This window comes from Lepidochelys kempii, chromosome 3 (genome assembly GCF_965140285.1).
Source record: "Lepidochelys kempii isolate rLepKem1 chromosome 3, rLepKem1.hap1, whole genome shotgun sequence".
NCBI lineage: Eukaryota > Metazoa > Chordata > Testudines > Cheloniidae > Lepidochelys > Lepidochelys kempii.
The window spans coordinates 195,582,144-195,604,807 of NC_136382.1; the positions used below are offsets into that span (position 1 = coordinate 195,582,144).

Below are 22,664 nucleotides of genomic sequence, written 5' to 3' on the forward strand. Positions count from 1 at the left end.
ACATAGCATTATGAGATGACATCATTTAACATTCATGAGCTCACTCCCCCCAAAACCTCAAGTTTCATATCCGTTAACACTAATGTTCTACAGAGTCTTTGAAAGTTTTCAGTTAAAATATCACCTTTTTAATAATCAATTTATTCCTGCAGCAAAGTCTCTGAAAGAAGAGGTTATTACCGAGGTATTCTCTGCCACATTTGAAACTATACTGAATATTTACATTAACAGAGGTCTATTTGCTAGAGTAATAACGTGACAGAAAGTCAACAAATTTTATGTTATTCTCACATTACTACCTTTCCAAAACTGTGAGACTTTGTGACAAATAATTATTAAAAATAGGAATTGTATAAGGAGCTATTTCTTTTATATGAGGCACTTGACCATCTAAGTCAATGCTGGATTGGGGATGCAGCCTAAGGGTATGTCTAAACTGAAATTAAAAACCCACAGCTGGCCTGTGCCAGCTGACTGGGGCTGTTTAAACTGTAGTGCAGACATCTGGCTTCAGGCTGGAGGCCAGGCTCTAGGACCCTGCGAGGTGGGAGAGTGCCAGACCTCAGGCTGCAGCCAGAGCTGGAACGTCTACACCATCTACACCACAATTAAATGGCCGCACACCTCAAGCCCGAGTCAGCTGGCACAGACCAACTATGGTGTTTAATTGCAGTGTAGACATACCCTCTACGACCTCACCCACTCCAGACTGCACTGTGGCACCCGACAACTAGTTGCAGGACCGCCTTTCTAGAAAGGCTGTTATTAGATAGTCCCCAGAACCTATTACAGATTTGGAGGGCGGGGAAGGGGGGAAGAAGATGTGCTGGCAAAAATTGACTCTTTCTTAACATGTCCCAGGTGCCTACAACAACACTATACACTCTGCCTGGTAAACCACTCCTTACTTCCAAGCCACCACCTTAATTTCCCCTGTAAACTCTGCTAATCTCCCAGCTGGAGTCAAATTCATTTAGGGCCTGATCCTGAGAAATGCTGAGAACTCTGGCACTAATCCAATATACAGTAGTCAATGGGACTGCTCACATGCTTAAAGATAAGCATGAACTTTAGTGCTTTGCTTGATTTGGTCTACTCAGAATACTGCAGGATTAAGTCATTGAGAAAGGGAGGTGAAGGAAGATTAACTGGGTTTTGGAAGACCTCTCCTATGTATTAGGCATCAGCTCACCTTATTGGGTCAATGGGGATGGGATGTGCAGGCATACCTGAACTTCAGTGCCTGAATCAGTGATTTCCTGGTCCAGAAGCTTGCACGGGACTGCTAGTCTGTTTAGACTTTAGGACTAAGTAGGATTGTTTGCCCTTGGATAAACTAGGAAGGTGATTATTCTGGGCTGTAACCAATTCTCCCATTTTCTGCAAGGAAGAATGTTGCCTTGAGGGGTTATCTTACATTTTAAAAAAGCAGTGACCTCTTAGACAAAATTTAGTGCCTGCCATCATCAATTCCTGCTCTCCACAAATAGGTTTTCCTTATTCAAGTCAAGAAACATACCTCTACAATCTTCTCCCTGTTTTTCGTTGGGTTCATGGGAGGCTCCGTGAGTAGTATTTTACAGTTTTTCGTATCGATGTTAAGTTTTTCTGGTCCAAATGTGTAGTCCCAGAGGTGCTTCATATCATCCCAGTTCCGGACTATGCCATTCTCCATTGGGTAGTTCACTTCCAGCATTGAGCGTAATTCACTTGCTTCATCACCAACCATAAGATCCTATAAAGTCACAGTATTGAAGTTTTTATGTCAGTTTGCAAGAATTTTCATTATTCTTTAGCAGTTTTTGATTATTAAGAATAAAAGATATTCCAACTTGCATCTGATTATATGTACTGAATGGCCCATGACCTGAAATTAGTTTTTATGTATAAAAAGTAGGCTTTACTGCACAAAATATTTAATGTGGCTGAGACCCATACCAGATCTTTTCAGAGAACCGGTATTTGGAAGACTTCAAAACCTTAAATCAAACTTACCGTAGTAAGAAGCTACCCTGCATTTTGTAACCATGGAACAGTAAAGAAACCTTAGTATGTACAGACGTTTACTCATTGAGATCTCCAAAATTACTTCATCAAATACTCACTTGAATAGGTTGAGATGTGAAAAAGCACATAAAAGATAGTAGGTGGGGCTAGCAGAAAATTTTTTCACGCATGCTGCAAGTTTCTGTGCACATTCCCAAAACAGGGATAATGAGAGCTGCATAAGCATACAGAACAAGTAGCAAAAGCAAATAAGGGACTGGAAGTACCACACTAAACATTAAAATAAAAAGTGGTTTAACTAAGCCTTTGCCAGTAAAGTTTTAACAGGGTAGACCGATAACTGATATGTATCCCTTTTATTCCGCATCAAAAAAACAAAACAAAAAACCCCCAACCCCAGTATGATATTTTATACAAAATACACATATTACACAGTTGTGATTCATATAGTCAATTTCTAAATTGATTATATAGGAAAACCCTTTCCTTTTCCACAGGTATTTCCTGAGGCAAGTGGGTACAATGAAATGTTACCTTTGCTTCCCACTATAGACCATCTTCTTCCAGAGGAGCCTTAATGGCTGACTTACCACCATATTTAAAGAAATGAATTAAAATATATCCTCTTTTTAAAGATCACATTTCTACAATCTAGCAAAATAATAAGTGTTTCCTTTATTAAAGTACAATGAAATGGTTGCTTTTGACCAAATTGTCTACTGCAGAGTTTACAACCCAATCACTGTGCCACTGAGAGGTAAAGGTGACTCAGATTCTCTGTTTAAGCTAAGAAAGAAAAAGACATAATGAAAAGCAAACTGGAACTTTTAAATTATTTTTAGTTTTAATAATCTAAGAAGTTACTAGTAACTGGTAAAGAAATAATTTTATTACATGATTTTTAATTTGAGTCCCCTAATCAGTTCTTAATTTTATAAAACAGTTTTCATAGAATGGACTATTAATGTAAAAATTAGAAACCTAAACCCCTAAACTTTAAGAAGATCATAATTTGCTAAACTTACTCCAACAAACATACCACTAAGTAACCATGTGACTACATCAGTTCTATCACAACAAATTCATAAAATTCTGACTTTATTTAACAATCGCTAGTTAAAGAACAACCATTTGAAATCTGTTCTGTGCATGACGTATACCTCAGACCAGGACAAGGTCAAGGAAAAGCCATGATCTTTTCCTATCTTCATTATTTTGTTATGTTAGATAAAGCATTTTCTAATGTTAACATTAAATTCATGTTGCTCTTATAGAAAAATGAATTATTCTTGCATCTGCACATAACTCAGGTCATGTCACAATCAGAAGCAATATACAAGATTCTTATAGTATTAGTTGCTACTAAATCAAAACAATGAACAAAGTTTAAAATAAGTAATCAAATGTAAAATGTGGGACAAGACAAAACATTAAAAAGCATCAAAATAATGCAACGGCTACTGCATCCCATAAAGCAAAAAATGGGAAACAAACAATACAGGGGCACCTCACTTACCATCTTTTTGTTATTCTACTTCAACAGGTCAAGAAAGGTGAAGAAAGAAGATAGAAGCAAGAGAGTCAGAAAAGGCCTAAAGGAAATCCTCAAATTATTTTAAGTACACAGTAGATATACAGCAGAAAAGAGATGCACGTATTGCTGCAAGTGTTCTGAGTTAGCGTAGTTAGGGCCAAGCTACCACTATCAATGACATCGCTGTTCTTCTCAGAAGCCATTTCTGTCTGTGATTAATTTGTTTCCATTAGTTTAGTGGCGGGCTTCTCATTTTTATTCACAATATGCTATTGACAATAACCAGTGTCTTTGCATCTTTTCTAAGAAGCAAGATCTTTTATATGCCGATATCCCATTAAAAATCGAATTTTATCCAACGTGAGTGGTAGATCTGGAGTAGACTAATTGCGTGGTGGATTTGGAAGCAACTAACGCCAGCACATTGCCACCAGGATCCCTGCTTTCCTCCACCTCTTTTTTTCCATAAAAATATTCATCCTTCCAGCTCTTCGAGTTGAATTTTTACTATAACAGTTATAAAAATATTAAGCTAAAATACAAACTTGTGAGTACATGAAGCTCATAAACTTAAATGCTGTTTATGTATTCATTCTAACTGAATTAAGCGCTCATGAAGTGACACAGCAACAGCAATGACCTGAAAAGGGTACAGTGCAGGCAGATTTGTGCACATTTCCCTACACAGCTCTGCATCTCAGTTCTGCCATGCCGTACCCTGCTGTGCTAGAGGGGGGCTAGGAGAATTAACAGCCATCGTACTACACAGCAAGATACGTACTTTTGTGGACAAGCAGGGACTAGGATGCCATTTTCACTCATGACCCAATCCAAGATCAAAACCTAGGCCTCCTCAGTCACCAACCCTTCCAATAGCATTTTAATAAGAAAAATATCAGCTCCAGTAGGCATGTTTACTTGCTCTACTTACACATGACAATAACATCAGAGCAAGTACTCTGCAAAGGCAGCTGCCAGAAAATCCACATCCAGTCGCAGGAGGAACACAGGGTGAATGCTGACTATATTCTCCACTCACTCAAAGCCTACAGACACCCCAGTCTATGGATTTCTGAGATAGGAACTGAGGAAGATAATTGTGGGGCATGGACTAGGAATAAAAATGAGGTAAAGTGCATACTTGGGTCTGTTCTACTGCAAGGAAGTATCCCTAAAGATTCTAATTAGTTTTAAAATTGATCCATCAAAATCTATTTTAAAACCAGTTGGAAGTGCAGCGTAGTTTAGGCTCCCTAAGCCAACCATTTTTACCAAACCAGTTTCAAAAACTGCTGAAGGTAGTTTAGAAGCTGGTTCAGTAAAACTAGTTCAAGCTGCCAGGAGCCTGATCTGCACTACAACTTCAAGCAGTTTTAAAATCAATTTAGCTCAACAGGTTTTAAAACTGGTTGGAATTTTGGGGGAAACTGTTCCAGTGAAAACCACACCTTTGATGTAGCAGTGTCTCCTTATGTCCTCATTTGCTCTCCTGACAGGAATAATAGGCAAGGGAGGGTTAGGCTGCTTTTATAAAACCCTATTTTAGGGCTCATTTCACTCAGTTCCTGAATTTGGCTAGTTTTTCTGAATATTTTTAAAGAGCTAAACTGACTATGTTCTTGTCAATTTCCTTTGCTCAAGAGTCTTCTGAATGAGCCACAATGCTCTTTAATGTGTAGCTAGAATTAATCCATTCAAATTTTAGTATAATTTATCTGCCAAAAATATCTTTTTAGGAAAGCAGCAAAAATGGAATGACATCCAGAGGGGAAAAAAATGGCCCTCAGACAGTTTCACTGTACTGTCTTTCTGAATTTATCCTACATATGCACCAGGAAGGAAGATCTGAGACAGATCTGTAGGATGGTTGTTTGCTTCTCCTGACCTGGTTTATTTTGGCCTTGTCTTACAGCAACTACAATAAAGTAGACAGGTCCTGTAAAGTAGTTACAAAATAAATCAGGAGTCCAAGTCCCATTCTTCATGAAAATATCCTTGAGTGATTCTATCTTTAGAATGGGAGACATGATACAAGAAGTTAGATGCAAAAAAGCATCAATACATCATATATGACACTCCCCTCAACCCCATTCCAGAGCCTCAACTCATACTAAATCAAATACTCAGATGATCAAAGGCCATCCTAAACTGGGCTAGCAGCATTGACCATGTCAGGGCTTGAAAAATGTATCAGACCCATTACCCATAACACTAAAGCTTCTAGCCTAAGGTAGAAACAAAGCAGAAAGAAGATGGGTCCACATCAGTAATCTCCAGGAGAAATTCCTTGGTGAGACATTTCTAACCACTGTGTAGGGTGAGGGGATTTCTGCCAGGATTGTACTTTGACTCTGCTTGCGGAATCTAGCTTTCACTTCAGCTACTGGCAAGTAGATGTCTGAAAAACGTGGACCTTCAATTGCCCCCACCAAGCTTCGAGAAATGAGGAGAAGAACTCTCTCTTTCTCCCTCCATGTCCTCCCAGCTACTGTGAAGGTGAAAAGTCCTCTACTACCCAACCTCCTGGCTGCTGAGGGATGCAGGGAAGGAAATGAAAGATCTCCGCTACTTTACCCCTTTCCAGTCTAGACCTTTACTTTGCATTTTTTGTCATTCTTCCTCTTAAATAATTCTAATGCCACCTTCTACTAATGCTCATACTTTCCCCTAAGCACCAGCAAGAAACTGTTTCAGTGCTACCTCTAGGATTCCAAATATCAGGAGTAAAACTGACCAGAGTTCTGTTGATTTCACTCTGCCACTCATAGCTTTGTGAAGCAGGAGCAGCAGACACAAACTTTATCTGCACACTCAGGAAGTCAGCCCTGCATGTACTTAAATCTGAAATAGTATCTCTGCAATCAGAAGGGTTAGAAACATAAGCCCCCACATGCCTCAAGGAAGGTTTTCAACTCAATGCTAGTGATTAGAATTTTTTTCAAACCTGCAATATTACAATATTTTTAGACTGTAAGCTCCTCAGAGCAGGGATTGTTTCTCTATTCTGTGGAAAGCATTATGTCTACCATCACTACTTAAAACATAATGAAAAATAAATACAAGCAAAGTTAGGCAACTAATACTAGTTCACAGATGGTTTTGCTTACAACTAATTGTACACTGAATAGTAAACATTACAGGTTATAGCCAATACTCACCATTGTCTCAGAATCTTGCACTAAGACTGGACAGCAAGGATCAGTCATCTGATCAATTTCTGCCTCATTTCCCCAAATCCCTTATCAAGATCTAAGAGCTCCAGCCCCCCTATGCACACTGGCCCCCTGACGGTCAGCTTCCAGTAACGTTAATCTACCCTTCTGCTCACCACATGCCCCGAAGGGGTGCAGCTGCTAAAGCTCATTACTTAAGCAGTGAATCACAGGATAGACTGCTGGGGGGCATGATAAAAGAAGGAGAAAGTACTTTCATGTGTTACAGTAGAACCTCAGAGTTACGAACACCTTGTTAATGGAGGTTGTTCATAACTCTGAAATGTTCATAACTCTGAACAAAACGTTACGGTTGTTCTTTCAAAAGTTTACAACTGAACATTGACATAATACAGCTTTGAAAGTCTAATATGCACACAAAAAAATGCTGCTTTTACCCATCTTAATTTAAATGAAACAAGCACAGAAACTGTTTCCTTACCCCTTTTTTTTTTTTTAGTAGTTTACATTTGCAGGGGTTCTCAAACTTCATTGCACCGTGACCTCCTTCTGACAATAAAAATTACTACATGACCCCAGGAGAGGGGACCAAAGCCTGAGCCCTGCCACCCTGGGTGGGGGCGGGCCAAAGCCCAAACCCCACTGCCCCAGGTGGGGGGGACCAAAGCTGAAGCCCAAGGGCTTCAGTCCCACGCAGGAGACCTGTAACCTGAGCACCACTGCCCAGGGCTGAAGTCCTCAGGCTGCAGCTTTGGCCTGAGGAGGTGGGGCTTGGGCTTCTGCCTCAGACCCCAGCAAATCTAGGCCAGCCCCGGCAACACCATTAAAATGGGGTTGCGACCTACTTTGGGGTCCCAGCCCCGGCAACACCATTAAAATGGGGTTGCGATCTACTTTGGGGTCCCGCCCCACAGTTTGAGAACTGCTGGTGTACAGTTTTTGCTTTTTCTTTCTTTCTTTCTTTTTGTCTCTGCTGCCTGATTGCATCCTTCCAGTTCCAAATGAGGTGTGAGGCTGACTGATCAGTTTGTAACTCCGAGGTTCTACTGTAAAGACTACCGTGAATGCTTTAAACTGTTATAGAAAAAAACATTACCTTGATTTCAATGTTTCCCACTTTGGCAGTTGATCTTATAATTGGTCTTCCAACCAAAGCTGGAAAGATGTGTTCCGGAAAATTTGAGCCTGCATACCCACATTTCACAAACTGAAAAGAAAAAAGTTAAATAATTTGATTAGTTAATATATGCATCACATTTGTTTATTACTATTAAAAATATTTTAGTCTTTATGAGGAAATTTTCAAATGCAGGTAAGGAATTTTAGAAAATAAGTCACGTTGTGTTAATTTAGATGTAATAAAGGGGCCCAAAGGTGTTAACGTGATCCTGACTGTCCAACATTAAACAGTTTTAAACAAGTTCGGGGTTTGGAAGACAGTGACCTCAGCCTGCTTTGTTCCATGGCAAACACATCATTACAAATCCTTTTATTAAAGATACAGAAAAGAAGGAAAAACAGTAGAAGCATTTGAAACGTAAAGGATTAATGACAGGTTTCAGAGTAACAGCCGTGTTAGTCTGTATTCGCAAAAAGAAAAGGAGTACTTGTGGCACCTTAGAGACTAACCAATTTATTTGAGCATGAGCTTTCGTGAGCTACAGCTCACTTCATCGGATGTATTAAATTAAATATTGAATAAAGTATTAAATATGGCTCTCATTTTATCAACATCACTTGTTCCCTTTCCCTGTATCTGGAGAGTTTTTAGAAGGAAAAAAAACTAGCCTCTTCGGTAGTATTAAAGAAGGTAATGACTGTCCTTTTGGGGAAAAACAAAGAAATTAGTTGAGATGGTCTGGAGCTATTATTGCTGGTGTTGTTAAAGCCCGATCCCATTTCCTAAGATGACAAGACAAAACAAAACAAACACACACAAGGGGGGAAAGAAAAGAATAGCAAAGACAGAAAATGCAGCTTCTGTCTCTGGTGTTGACTCTCCCACGCACTTTCACTGCTGAAAAAACCAGACACAGCACATAGACTTATTACCCATTCCAAGACCTGGCAAACTTATACCTGAAGAGGACTATTTAGGGCATTGTGTTTAGCTACCTCTTTCTGGGCACAGGCTCACAGCAATGCTGAAAAATATGCAGTCTTGGCCAGCTAAGCCAGACTCTCTTTAGACAGAAGGGAAAAGGAGTGAGAGATATGAAAGAGAAGAAATAAGGTAAGGAAGGAAAAAGACATATTGGAGGAGGTGGGAGAAGAGAGTCTCACATCCCAGGTGGTGTTTGGGATGCGAGACTAGTGGGGGTAGTGATGTCATCTGGCCCAGTTTGGTCAGGACATCTTTCATGATAAAAAAGATCTGAGCTCCGAGGAGACAGTGGGGATGGTAGCCATGATGGTGAAGCTCACTCCCACTGGCCAATTGTTCTCCCCAAAGTCTCTTTAAGGACCCCAAAAGGCAATGATGGCTGGAATAGACCACCCTCTCATTATTCTGTCCAACAATTAGACCTAGTTTCCAATACACCAATTGTAGTTTACTGATTTCTGCTTCCACACTTTTCTTGTTTACCAAGAATGATCTTAACGTAGTCCTTGAGTAATATCAGTAGACATTTTTGCTTGAACTATTTCAGTCTGTCCCACTTTTGCACCTTTTCCCACCAATATTTGTTGTTGTAAGTTATTGCAACATCTAATGAACATATACTCACTGTTTACAGTTGAGTTCACAATTAGGGTAAATTTGTAGGCCCAAATGTACATTTACAAGTCTCTGCCTAGAACGTCAATACTCATTTTAAATAGTTTTAGAAACTTTTTTTAAGCACATATCTGAAATTTTTAAGAGATACTAATACTGCCTGTTTCATTTGGTAAAGATATGCGCGAAACCTCTGAGCTTAACTATACTGTATTTGGCTCACCTCCCCCCACCATTCTTCAACTCTACATTGATCATCTTTCAGGGTGGTCCTCTGGCAGCAAGCAGCTTACTTCTCAAAACCCTTAGGGCCTGTCTCTAATACCCCATAGTTTGGGCTAATGGGGTGTGAATAGCAGTGCACAAATGCTGTGCTGTAACTCCCCAGTAAGGATACTGCAGGCATGAACTGAAAAGTTGGGCTGCAAACTTGGGGCTCTTCAGTCCTTGGACAGCACAGCACTTTAGTGTGCATTGCTATTCACATCTTCTTAGTCCAAACTGCAGGGTAATAAGGCATTATTAAAATTATACTTAAAAAGCCATGTAACACTTGAAAGAACTTAATGTAAGTCTACATTTTCTAAGATGTGGGACATGCTACCCTGGGATAAAGTGTTTTTTGTTTCATTTTGGGAGCGGGGAGTGGCTTGCTGTGGGAGCGGCTTGCTGTGAGAGCAGACAGATTTCAAATTTTGTCTAGCATTTCTGCTGTGTCTATAAAAACAAAAAGTCTCTAGCTGTTACAGTTGTGGAAAAACACTCGGATCACTTTTTGAAGGCTAACTGATGCAGTAATTTCTGCCTGAATTCTAAAGTGTGAACTGTCCTATTAATTTCAACTGATATTAACTCAAATGCCAGTTAGAATACTTTAAATATCAACACTGCTCAAAGTATGTAAGAAAGGATGGGAAGTTATACACCAGTACTTCCCTGAGAGAAGAGGAGAAGTGGTGGTGCATGAAGATATGTACATTAAAATGAACAGTAGGCCTTTAACATTCTTTGGGGCGTTTTGGGGCGGGAGGCACATTTGGGGGTTTTTTTCCCCAAAGGGAGGCTCAACTTTCAAAAGTTTGGGAAATGTGGATATAAGTTAAGAACCTTAAATACAATGGCAAGAATTACGAATCATTTAATATGGCTCCTTACCTAGTAGCTGCTATACTTTTAATTAGCAAAATCAATTTGCATTCAGCATCAATGGAAAAACATGATGCAGGGCAAAACTTTTGTCGCCCTCACTTTTCTTTTTGTACACCACCTCCGTTTTTAAATGTGTTCTGTCTGCCGTTGGAGCCAACTTGACATGTTTGAGGGTAGGAAGCGTGTTCTTGGGCTTATCAACTCCCTTCCACAAGTCCCGACTCCTTTCCAAAGATGAAAGGTCTTCTTCAGCAATATGGTATGAAATGGCAAGGCAAGGGCTTGTCAGCCCTTCTGCTTATTCTGAGGCTATCAATATCTAGGATTTATTCAGATCTTGTCTACACATGCAAGAGAGTGCTGCTCCTATTTATGACAGCAATTAATGGCCAACCGTATTTGGAACATCGGAACACGCTGAACAGGCTGGAGCCCAAAATCTTTTTGCCAATGCACTTATTTCCACACCTGAGTATCAGAGAGTCTGCAAAGCTATGAAGCCACTCTGATTAATGGGAGATAGAGCCTCACAAGCCTATTACCCCAATTTGATCAAACATGCTCTTTAATACAAAAGTGCATGTGACTTCATACGCTTTTATATCAATTACATGAACAGATGAGTACAACTGTCATATTTAAAGCATTGGTGAAGTTAATTTGCCTTAACACAGCTGAGGTCACTCAAGTTTGATCAATTAGGGGTATATATTACTTTGGGAATCTGTTGGAGATGGAAACCTTATGGAGCAATGAAGCGCATTATCAAAAGTGCTGTCTGCAATGTGCAGGTAGAAAGAAGTGCTTTCCCCATAACTTATTTCCATGCTTCTAAGGTTTTGGGTGGCTGGGATGTGCCCTGTTGCAATGTTAAATGCCACTAAATGTAATTTTTGTTCACTAATTTCTTAGTTTTTTTTATACAGGTGAAGCTGCTTCTGAAGACTGTGCAAGTCTGATATGCCTTAGCAAACTGTGTGCCTGCAACCCCTTATTCTACGAAGGAGTCCACGTAAATACTCCCCAAAACACTCCATCAGAGCCTCTCATGGACTCCAGAAACTACATACAGCCACAAGCAGCTGCAGCAGCACTATACCAGTAAATCTGCCTATTGTTCCTCCCACGCCCTTTCACGCAAGTATTAAGTGTACTTCTCAACCTTCAAACACACCAACACGAGAGACCTGCAAGTGTCATGGACGCCATGTTGGCCAACACTATGAATTGAAACAATGATCTCCAAAATCGAAAGCATGAGTCTTTACAGCTTGTGCGGGGTACAGGGCCAAGTTCTCAAGCTGAGAGCTGTCACAAATACTCATTCTCTTCAGACTGGGCAGAGGATGACATACAACACAGATACACCTACCAGGAGGGTGACAAAAGTGAAATGTGCAATAAACGAGTGAAAGGTGAAGTGTGTGTTTTGGTGATTCACACATTTACAATCTACAAATCATCATAGTTTAAGTTCTACAATACTGTTTTAAAGTGGTCTTTTCACAGAGCAAATCATACACAACCCTACCTCCACATAGATCAGCAGCAGGGTTTGAACTGCTTCACCTTGAGAGCTCCAGCTTAGGCTCTTACTGTTTGAACTACAGGAGTAACTGCCAGTCCCTTTCTATACCAGCCTGGAGAAGGACTAACATACACTATCCCAGGGATTATACACAACTATTTACTAGTCAGCAGCAGAATACTGGTGATCAGGCATCCTGGGTTCTATCCCTGGCTCTGGAGAAAGAATGGGGTTTATAGTGGCAGGAAACAGTACAGCTAAACTGGCTTAGTCACTCTGAAAGGCAGTGTAGTATAGTGGATAAGAGCAGGGTCTGTTACATAAGAAATTTGGGTTCACAGTGCCTTTGTATGAGCTTTCTGCTAACCTATTTAAAAACGGGGGAGTGGGAGGATTTTCAGCAGCTTGTCCCACATCTTCTGGTTTGGGGTTCATGGCGCCTTGGTCAATAATAAGTTTAGCAAGTCTGATAGGAATTTAAATAGCATTTAGAAGATGAGACCTGAACTCCTGGTCTCCTTTCCCAGCTCAGGGAACCTTTCCCCAGGCTACAGGAGGATCCGGTGAATGAGGGAGGTCAGCCTTTTTTTTTTTTAAAAAGGATTCCTAGAAGTTAATGATGAGATTCATATTGCAGCAGTTTTCATCGTCAACTTAAAATTCAGTGGCTTCAGATGGCTGAACGTATTTGACACTATGGCTACAAAGTTATAACACTTTATGTACGCTACTGATCTATAACGGATATTCTAAGAGTCAGCACAAAGAGTAACAACGCTGCCGAAGAAAAGGCCCCAGAGTGTTTTTGATTTCTTGCTAAAGGAGTAAAAACGAAAAGTAACACTTGCCAACTAAAAAATCAAATCAAATCACAAATGCCTATTTTTCAGCAGCTTATTAAAAAAACTTTCCAGAACTTCAAACTATACAATCAATACACTCAAAAATCTATAATTAGTCAAGGATAATCCATTTTTCATTTTACTAAAAAACTCCTTTTACTAAAAAGACCCCAGATATTCCCCATTCTTTCCACTGGCAAACAAATTCCCTAATGCAACCAAAATTGAAGTGTTCCTTGGGGCAGTTATCGAATTCCAAGTTCAGCACAACTAAGCATATTGTAAATGTTTAACAGCAGCAACATTTAAATGCAACATTGCATCTTACAAAATAGTGAAGAACTACTCATTGAAAAACATCTTTGCAAGATTTACATGTCGTACATTATAATGCACAGAACAAATGTCTATTGTACATATACTTACAAGTGTGTTTTAAGAATAGTTACTTAGTTTGCCTGGTGCGTGCAAGAATCCGGTGTATAAGAAATTATTTTACCATATATAGTTTCCTCTTCTTAGCATTGTGGTTTAAATTGGTGCTCTGACTTCCCACTGAGTCATCAAGTGGTAAGAACATGCAGTGTATAAATATTCTTTCAAATAAAAATAAATACACAAGCTACATCTGCTCACAAACCTGTCTTGAGACCAATTTTATACTGAATAATCTTATATCTCATCAAGTCTCAATGTTAAGGTAGTTTAAAGTAGTATAAATCTCTCGAACAAAAGAATTTTAAATTTAATTAGGACAACACTCCAGGCCTAAAGTAACTTACTATTTGTTCTAAAAAAAATACAATAAATAAATCATAAAATCTAGAATGTTTGAGGTGGACATTAAGATCCTGCTGCTGACCTTATTAAAGGTTGTCCTACATTACATGTGTTGTGAAAACTCATTTTTAAATTACTTTTTCTTAAAGACAGATTGCAATAAGATCCACAATAATCACATACTACAGTAAGCATTACAGGAACTGCAGGTTTCCAATCAATTTATTCAAGATTTTTAAAGAAGAAAATTAAAGCATTTTGGCTACAACCGCTAAGGTAGTTCATATTTAACATTTTCTGTTATATTTCTGAGTAACTGAAGGGTTTTTTAATGCTAATCATGGTGTATTCATTCACTTTATCATGAAAATATTTTATTAAAAATAATTCTAAAATAAGACAGCTTTGTCTATCATAGTATAACATTTTCTATTACAATATTGACTTGATAATGAAAATGTATGGCTTTAACTCAATTTATGGCTCAATTTATTCTTCTCAAAAACTGGGTTTTGCCTACGTTGAAAAATCATTTTTCTGACATAACTGCGGCTACAGACTTAAATGACATCAAGTAATTATGCCCCTAACCCAATAAAATTAAGCATGTTTCTAGGACTATTTATGTGTTAAAATTAAGCATTTGTCCAAGGGACTGTCTACACACAAAAATTATACCAGTATAATCAGTACAAAGCTGTTTTCCACTGGTACATCTGTTCCCATACAGAAAGGGGAATAAGCAGCACTTGTATAACTGTGTCCACACTAGGGATCTACAGGTAGTTAGTTCAGTTTACCAAAATCAATCAATCACATCCCTAACCAAAATAGTTACACTGGTACAAAAAGTGTGTGTAGATTAGGCCTAAGTGACTGAAGTTTGGACCAAAGACAAAAGCAGTTCTTATACTGCATACTTGAGATGAACTATAGTAAAAGTAAGTCATGGTCTTGGTCTCCATAATTAACATATTTGCAAATAAACATACTTACACCACAATAAAGAGACAGATCCTGAGAGCACTTAAAACTACCACTGAGATCAACCTCTCGGGATCAGGCCCTCAAGAGCTTTAAGGTCTTATAAAGATAACCTGCAAAGAATTCTTTTGCCATTTTTGTATGATGTATAGAGATGACCTAAAGGTTTCAGGCCCTGCCAGTCCAAAAAACAATGGAGTTTTTAACCTTTGAAATATTAGAATTGTCAAATCTAAATCTAGGTAGGCTATAATATCATTAGGGCCCTACCAATTTCATGATCATGGGATTTTAAAAAAACAAATTTCATGATTTCAGCTATTTAAATTTGAAATTTCACAGTGTTGTAACTTTAGGGGTCCTGAACCATAAAAGAGTTGTGGGGGGGGGGGATCAAAAGGTCATTGTAGGGGAGGTTGTGATACTGTTACCCTTACTCTGTGCTCCTGTTGGCAGCAGCACTGCCTTCAGAGCTGGGAAGCTGGAGAGCAGCGGCTGCTGGCCAGGAGCTCAGCTCTGAAGGCAGAGCCGTCACCAGCAGCAGCGCAAAAGTAAGGACAGTATTTGCCCTACTATCCTTACTTCTGCGCTGCTGCTGGCAGGACACTGCCTTCAGAGCTGGGTGCCCAGCTAACAGCTGCTGCTCTGCAGCCATCCAGATCTGAAGGCAGTTCAGAAGGGTGGCAACACTGCAACCCACCCCCCCCCCAAAATAACTCTGTAACCCTCCTGCAACTCCCTTTTGAGTCAGGACCCCCAATTTGAGAACCGTCTCCCCTGTGAAACCTGTGTAGTATAGAGTAAAAGCACACAAAAGATTTCACAGGGGGAAGACCAGATTTCACGGTCTGTGATGCGTTTTTCATGGCCATGAATTTGGTAGGGCCCTAAATATCAACAAACGTAGCAGTAAAGGTGCTAAACAGTATTTACATGAGGTGTTAAAGACAGTTTCAAGTTATGTTAGCTCACTTGAGCTACCTTATCTGTTTTTAAAGAGCACCTCGTTTCCTAGGGCTTGTCTACACTTACAGCGCTGCAGTGGGACAGCTGCACTGCTCTAGTGCTTAGTGACGACACTACCTACACCAATGGGACAGCTTCTCTTGTCAGCACAGGTACTCCACTTCCCTGAGAGGCGGTAGCTCTGTCGAAAGGAGAAGCCCTCCAGTCAACACAGTGCCGTCTACACTGGGAGTTGGGTCAATATAACTGTGTTGCTCAGGGGTGTGAGTTTTCCATATGTTTGTAGTGCAGACCAGGGCCTCATCTTGACAGGTTCATAAAGTCTTCCCAGGTAGACAAAAACTGAATTTCTAATAAGAGGGGAAAAACCAAAGCCCCCGCAACCTTTCAGGCCTTCTTTACCAAAAGAGGGAAAAGAGGAGAGACAAAAACAATTTTTGGCATTCTGTAGGTCACAGCGCTAAGTCTGTAACTAAAAGTTTTAAAGAGTTACTCTCTGTTTTAGTGATCTAGAGAGACAAGGTGCATTAGGTAATATCTTTGATTGGACCAACTTCTGCTGCTGACAGACAAGTTTTCAAGCTCCACATAGCTCTTCTGGTCTGCAAAACTTACTAAGGGTTGCCTACACTTAGAGTGCTGCAGCTTCACCGTTGCCGCTGTAGCACTTAGTGAAGACGCTATCAACGCCAAGGGGAGAGGTTCTCCGTGGGCGTAGCAGGTACTTCACTTCCTGCAAAGGCGGTAGCTATGTTCAGGGGAGAAGCCCTAGGATTGACCTAGCACTGTCTGCACCAGGAGTTAAGTCAGTACAACTACGTTGCTCCACACCCCTGAGTGACAATTATATCGACATAACTTTGCAGTGTAGACCAAGGCTCAGAGTATCACAGCTAAATACAAGATGGAACAGACTGTTTAGCGTACATAGTTGATACATATTTCAAGGGACCATTCGAGGTGAAATGGCCCATTTCCTCTCTATGACTAGAGGGGTATTAAGGAAGGGGAGGCGTTATTAGTGGGTTATAGATTGTTATAAGCAGCCATAAATCCAGTGGTCTGATCTACACTATAGAATCAGGTTGCCGCAAGGCAGCTTACGGCAACCTAAGTATGTATCTACATTAAAATTTTGTTCCTACTAACATAACTCACCAGCTACATCAACGTAGGGCTTGCCTACACATAAAGCCACTGCGGTGCATCTGGTGAAGACGCTCTATGTCAAGAGAAGAGAGCTCTCCTATCAGCATAATAAAACCACCTCCATAAAAGGTGGTAGCAATGTTGGCTGGAGAAGATCTCCTGCCAACATAGTGGGGTCTACACTAGCACTTACGTAGGTGTAATTTACGTCGCTTGGGGGGATTATTCACACACCTGTGCGACATAAATTATACTGACATAAGTAGTCGTATAGGCATAGCGCCTTGTCTAAACCATACAGTTTTGTCGTCAAAAGTCAGGTTTCATCGACAAAGCGGTGAAAGTGTACACACAACAATGCTCCTCCCACCGATTTAACTCTCCTGCTTCACTGACGTAATAAAATCACCTTGACAAGCGGCATAGAACTTTTTGAGACAAAGTTGGAGGGATGACATGGAGTGATAGACAGTGCACTTGCTCCTGTCGCCCTAAGTGGCCTCCAGGTGTTGTCCCACAATGCCCATCATGACGGCTCTGGTAAGCAGTTTCTCCTCTGCTGCCCTGCAGCCAGGTACACAGGCATGCACCCCCCTCCCTGCTTTAAAGCCCCAGGAATTTTTGAAATTCCGCTTCCTGTTTGCTCTGCGGGGACAACTCACATCATATCTTCCCAGCTGACCATGCTGGCTTTCACGCTCCCGCCTGAAGTACAGAGTTGCTGGATTTGTTGGGTGTATGGGGAGAGGCGGCTTTGCGGCTGCAGCTCCGATCCTGCCATACTAACTTTGATTGCTCGTCGTATAGGTGAGATGGGGCACAAAAAGGACATACAGCAGTGCCGTGACACACACATACAATCGATGTAATTACTGCAGCAGCTGTATGCCAATGTAAATTACGTTGACTTAATTTTGTAGCATAGACATGACCAGTATCTCTATTCAGTCCATGACTTTTAGTGTCTAGCAAAGTTATGAACTTAAACTCCCAGGTTCATCTTTTGAAAGTGTTGTGCAGGTTTCCTTTGAGGATAAGGACCGATAGAGTGATCACTTTGTGAAAAGTGTTTAGTCATAATGATATGCTGTTTCTGTCTGTTATTTTCTTGTAAGAGTTCATTAGAGAGCGTAGTGATTGTCTGGTTCTACCCATACCTACAGTTTAGTGAGCTAGAGTCATTTAATATAAACCAACCTCTGTTTTCTGCACTCATCACTGAACAGAATTTTTTGAAGACACTCCAAGAAGATATTTTAACATGCAGGCTAGCCTAAACAATGCAGGATTATTAGCAGAATTATCAAAATTAGAGGCTACTTTAGTATAAAGCCAAAAAAAAATGTGTATTAGTTTCCAATACCTCATTCTGCCTGTAAAAGCACAAGTCGCAGTAAGAAAATCTTTCAACTATAAATATTCTCATTCTCTTTATCCTCTTTTTATACACAGTATATTTAATATTATACACACATAGACACACCAAGAAATGCCAACAATAGTCAATTTTAGCCTATGAGAGACATGAGCTACTGGGCTTAGTGGACAAGCATCCACTTTATCCCAAAGCAGCACAATGAGCACTGATGTGCCCCCAAGGGTGGAAAGGCCCAGAGCACTGAGTTACCCTGTTGTTCTTAGGCTGCATCTATATTGTAAAAAATAATCAGACAGGTAGTTTGCCCCCAGCAAAACCCTGCTTATGGTGGCAGCAGACAAAGCTACAGCACAGACAGGGGCAGAAGCCTTTTCACCATCTAACCACTCATCCTGCTGAGAACTGCCAAACTCCGGCTGAGCTGGTGGTGTCCTTGGGAGCTGCTCCAGCTCCACGTTACAGGCCTCTTTGTGCTTTGGTATGGGATGCCAGGGAGGGTGGTGGGTTCGTGCTGGGAGGGGAAAGGGATCTCATCGAGGGGAGCTCTCAGGCAGTGGGGAGAGGTCCATGGGGGTGAGACGCTGTGGAGCTCTGGGGCAATGGGGGATTTCCATAGGGATGGGTTGTGGTCTTTTAGGGCAGTGGAATGGGAGGAAATCCACATGGGCAGGATGCAGAACTCTAGGGGCAGTATGAAGGTTTATTTATGGGGCGGGTTGTGGGGTTCAGAAGGAAGCAGGTTAGTGCCGGGGAGGGGGGAGGAGATCCTGCCCGGGAGAGCGGGGGGGGGGGGAGCAAGCCGGTGCCGGGAGGTCGGGGGAGGAGATCCTGCTCATGGGGGTGGGGGGCCAGTCCGGTGCCGGGAGGAGGGGGAGGAGATCCTGCCCATGAGGAAGAAGGGAGGAGATCCTGTCCGGTGGAGCGGGGGCAGGCCGGTGCCGGGAGGGGGGGGAGGAGATCCTGCCCATAGGGGAGGGGGGCTAGGCCGGTGCCGGGAAGGGGGGAGGAGATCCTGCCCATGGGGGTGGGGGGAAAGGCCGGTGCCGGGAAGGGGGGAGGAGATCCTGCCCTTGGGGGAGGGGGGCGGGGGGAAGAGGTGGGCAGGCCGGCGCCGGGATGAAGATGCCGTAGGGCGAAGCAGGCAGGAGCAGGCCGGGAGAGGAGAGGGATCCGAGCAGGCCGGGAGGAAGGGGCGGGCGGCAGGCCAGGAGGGAAGGAAATCCCAGTGGGGGGGCGGGCTGGGAGGGAGATGGGGGGCCTGGGAGGGAGAAGGGGATCCTGCCCCGAGATCCTATGGAAAATCCCAGGGGAAGTGGGAGGGCGGCAGGCCGGGAGGAGAGGAAGATCCCAGCGGCTAGACAGTGCTGGGAAGAGGGGAAGGAGATCCCGGCCAGGTGAGGCGGGCAGCGAGCCTGTGGCAGGAAGGGGAGCGGATCTCGCCCGGCGGGGCGGCGGATCTCTCGAGCGGCCCCTTTCCCCGCTCCGCCCGCAGCGCGCTGTGCCGAGTGACAGACGCTGTGGGCGGCCGGGCCCCGCTGCTGGCGCCCCGCGGGGCTGGCTGGCCGGTCGGTCGGTCGCTGCCCCGGGAGGCCGCAGCCCCAGTCCCCTGCCCGCTGCCCGGCCGCTCACCCCGGTGCCGTTGTCGCACACCACCACCTTCCTGCCCAGCGCGTCCATGCTCCGCACCGCCCGAGCCCCCGCCGCCTGCGCTCCGCGCTGCCTGACGCGCCGCCGCCGCCGCCGCCTCCAATCAGCGGCCGGCTCGGCGCTGCCGCCTGCAGTTCCCGCTGCGGTCCGACCCCTCGCGGCGCCCAGGCTTCTGTCGGGTCCGCTCCGGCCTGGCCTTTGGGGTTGTCATAGCGGCGGCTCCTCCGGCAGGGCGCGGCGCCAGTGACTACGGCCAGGAGGCCGTGACAGGTGAACGGGGCCGGGCACGGCGGGATTGCTCCGGGGAGTCAGCGCGCCCCCCCCCCCGACAGACAGACAGACAGAGAGCCGCACCCCCGGCCCCAAGCCCCCCGAGACAGCGCCACCCCTACCCCAGGGGCACCTACCCCGGCCCCAGGCACTCCTCTGCCCCAACCCTCGCAAACACCCAGCCCCACCACGCCCCTCACCCACACCTCCCACCCCCAATAGGCGCACACACAGCTCCATACTGCTCTACCCCCATAGATACCCCCACGGCCCCAGCCCGACACAACCCCCATCCCTATGGACATCCCCTCCTTGGCCCACCGCTCCATAATTCCCCCACATACACTGGCCCGCCGCCCACAGCTCCACAACCTCTCCCCGCAACTGCCCCCCGTAGATACATCCTCCTACTGCCCTCGAGTTTGGCATCCCGCCCTCGTGGGTTTCCTCCCATCCCACGGCCCTAGAGGGCCACAACCCATCCCCATGGAAATCCCCCACCGCCCCAGAGCTCCACAATGTTTCACCTTTGTGGACCTCCCCCTCACCCCCTGCCTGAGAGCTCCTCAGCCCCATGGACACCCCTGCTCCAGAGATCCATAACGCACCCATGTCCAAATATTCCCTCTACAACACCCCTCCCTCATCAACCAAATACCTAGGAGAAATTACTAGGCCCTCTGAGTTATTTAGGTGTCTGCAAACCTAAAAGATTGACTTCCTCTACTCATTTGAAAAATATGGAATGAAGTCATCAGGCATGTTCTAACAAGGAACTACCTGAGGCAAGGCACCTTATGTATAATCAGAAATAGTTGGTGTTACCAGTGTATTAAATCCAGTCATTAGTTGAGCTCAATACAGGCAAGGGGAAGGATAAATGATCATTTTACTGTACATGTTTGCATCTAGTTTCATTTTCTGATGCTTTACATATAATGAATTTATTAGATTATTCATTTTTGTTGTTTATAAATATAAAATGACACAGTGGCCAGTTTTAAATAACTACCTTTATATAGTTAAAAGGACTTTAGTACTCTTACCCTTTTGGTACAATTTTTACCATCTCATATTTACAATATCCTCTTCGAAATCTCTAAATAGAATGTCCTTCCCTAACAGTTTTGGGCTTTTCTGCTTGGCAAACATTTTGCATTTCTCAGTGGGTTCCAAATAAAGAATGAAATAAACATGTTTTCTTACTTTGCTTCTTAACAGCTGCTTTTCTTGCACACCCCAAATTCCCCTTGACTTCAATGACATTATTAAGATGGACAAGAAATGTGGTATCAGATTCTCATTTTTTCTCTTGTATCACTGGAGATGTCAGGCCAACATTGGAAGTAGTGTTTTCTAATTAAACATAGTGAAAGGCACATAAGCACAATGTTGGGGGGTCCTAAATAAATAGTGGCCATTGTGTTGTTCTTTGATGCCTTTAAAATATTAAATTTTTAAGTGCAATCTTGGGGAACATTCAGATTTTTTAAAAAATCAGAATTTGGGTCTAATAGCCAAACAGGTTTTTAAACTAATTATGTCCAGATTTTGAGAATGATGAAAAAGACAGGGTGCTATGTAGTAGGACAAGGAGGCTACCCAAGCAAAGATGGAATAATTCAATGTGATACAGCTATAATGGAAGGGCTGCATCCTGGTCATTTTGGAGTGGCAGCAGCTTTGACTGGGCATGACTGTACATTTATATGTAAAATTATATATATACATACATACATACACACACTTTTTAAAAATGTGTGAAGTTTTGGGATAAAAGTGAGGGCCTTAAAATTAGAACTCTGCAAATAACTAATTTTTTGTTTTGCTAGCTAGCTGAAGCGAAATTTGTTTTAAAAAAAAAAAGTTTCAGGTTGACTTGAAATGAAAGCTTTAGTACTTTTTGGTGAACTGACAGTTAAAAAAATTGCTTTTGATCCGAAATGAAATGTTTGATTTATTAACCTTTTTAAAATGTAATTGAGGTAAACTTAGTTTTCAAACAAACTTGAAACATTTCTTTTACAAAATGTCAAAAAGTGCAATTTTGGAGGATTTTTTTTTTTTGAGGGTTTGGCGGAGAAGGATTGACCAAAACAGTTGGGGGAATTAGACATGAAGTTGCAAATTGTTTTGGCTGACCCAAATGTGCGTTTTATGGTGAAAAAGGTTTTGTCTGAAAAATTTCACCCAGCTCTACTTGCGGAACTGGTTTAGAGCAGTTTTTTATGGAAACCTAATGCCCATCAATCCTGAAATATTAACTAACGACTGAGGCTGACACCACTCAACTCATTTACCCATAAGGTTGTATGGTTCAAAATACAACACCAAAACCAAACTCATGATTTATCAGAGCTGTGTATTTTCAGCATTACTTTATAGTGTAGAATATTGTTTTTGAAGTCAAAGGGTCTAGGGCAGAAAAATCTTGCAGGAGAAAACCTAGCAATATATAAACTTAGCACAAAATATTAAGAGTGCAGTGTAAATTTGTTCTGTATCTAGTCTGTGTTTGTTATGTTTAGGCCAAGATAG

At 42.4% G+C, this 22,664-nt stretch overlaps 1 protein-coding gene and 1 long non-coding RNA gene across 4 annotated transcripts in view; one reads left to right on the forward strand and one right to left on the reverse strand.

Annotated features, from left to right (window-relative positions):
• ACTR2 (actin related protein 2) overlaps positions 1-19,972 on the reverse strand; it is a 42,344-nt gene extending 22,372 nt beyond the window's left edge. Inside the window, exons 1-4 of one of the 2 annotated variants that reach the window (XM_073339472.1) lie at positions 19,839-19,972; positions 7,811-7,921; positions 3,524-3,538; positions 1,520-1,735 (exon numbers count right to left, since the gene is read on the reverse strand). In XM_073339472.1, the coding sequence (XP_073195573.1) occupies positions 1,520-1,735; positions 3,524-3,538; positions 7,811-7,921; positions 19,839-19,886 (390 nt within the window). In that variant the 5' untranslated portion in view covers positions 19,887-19,972. The remainder of the gene's footprint in view (positions 1-1,519; positions 1,736-3,523; positions 3,539-7,810; positions 7,922-19,838) is intronic. The other variant, XM_073339473.1, reaches the window with a different exon arrangement.
• Positions 19,958-22,664, forward strand: part of LOC140909660 (uncharacterized) — a 33,713-nt gene continuing 31,006 nt past the window's right edge. For both annotated transcript variants that reach the window (XR_012158318.2, XR_012158317.2), the window contains exon 1: positions 19,958-20,126. This is a non-coding gene — a long non-coding RNA (uncharacterized LOC140909660). The remainder of the gene's footprint in view (positions 20,127-22,664) is intronic.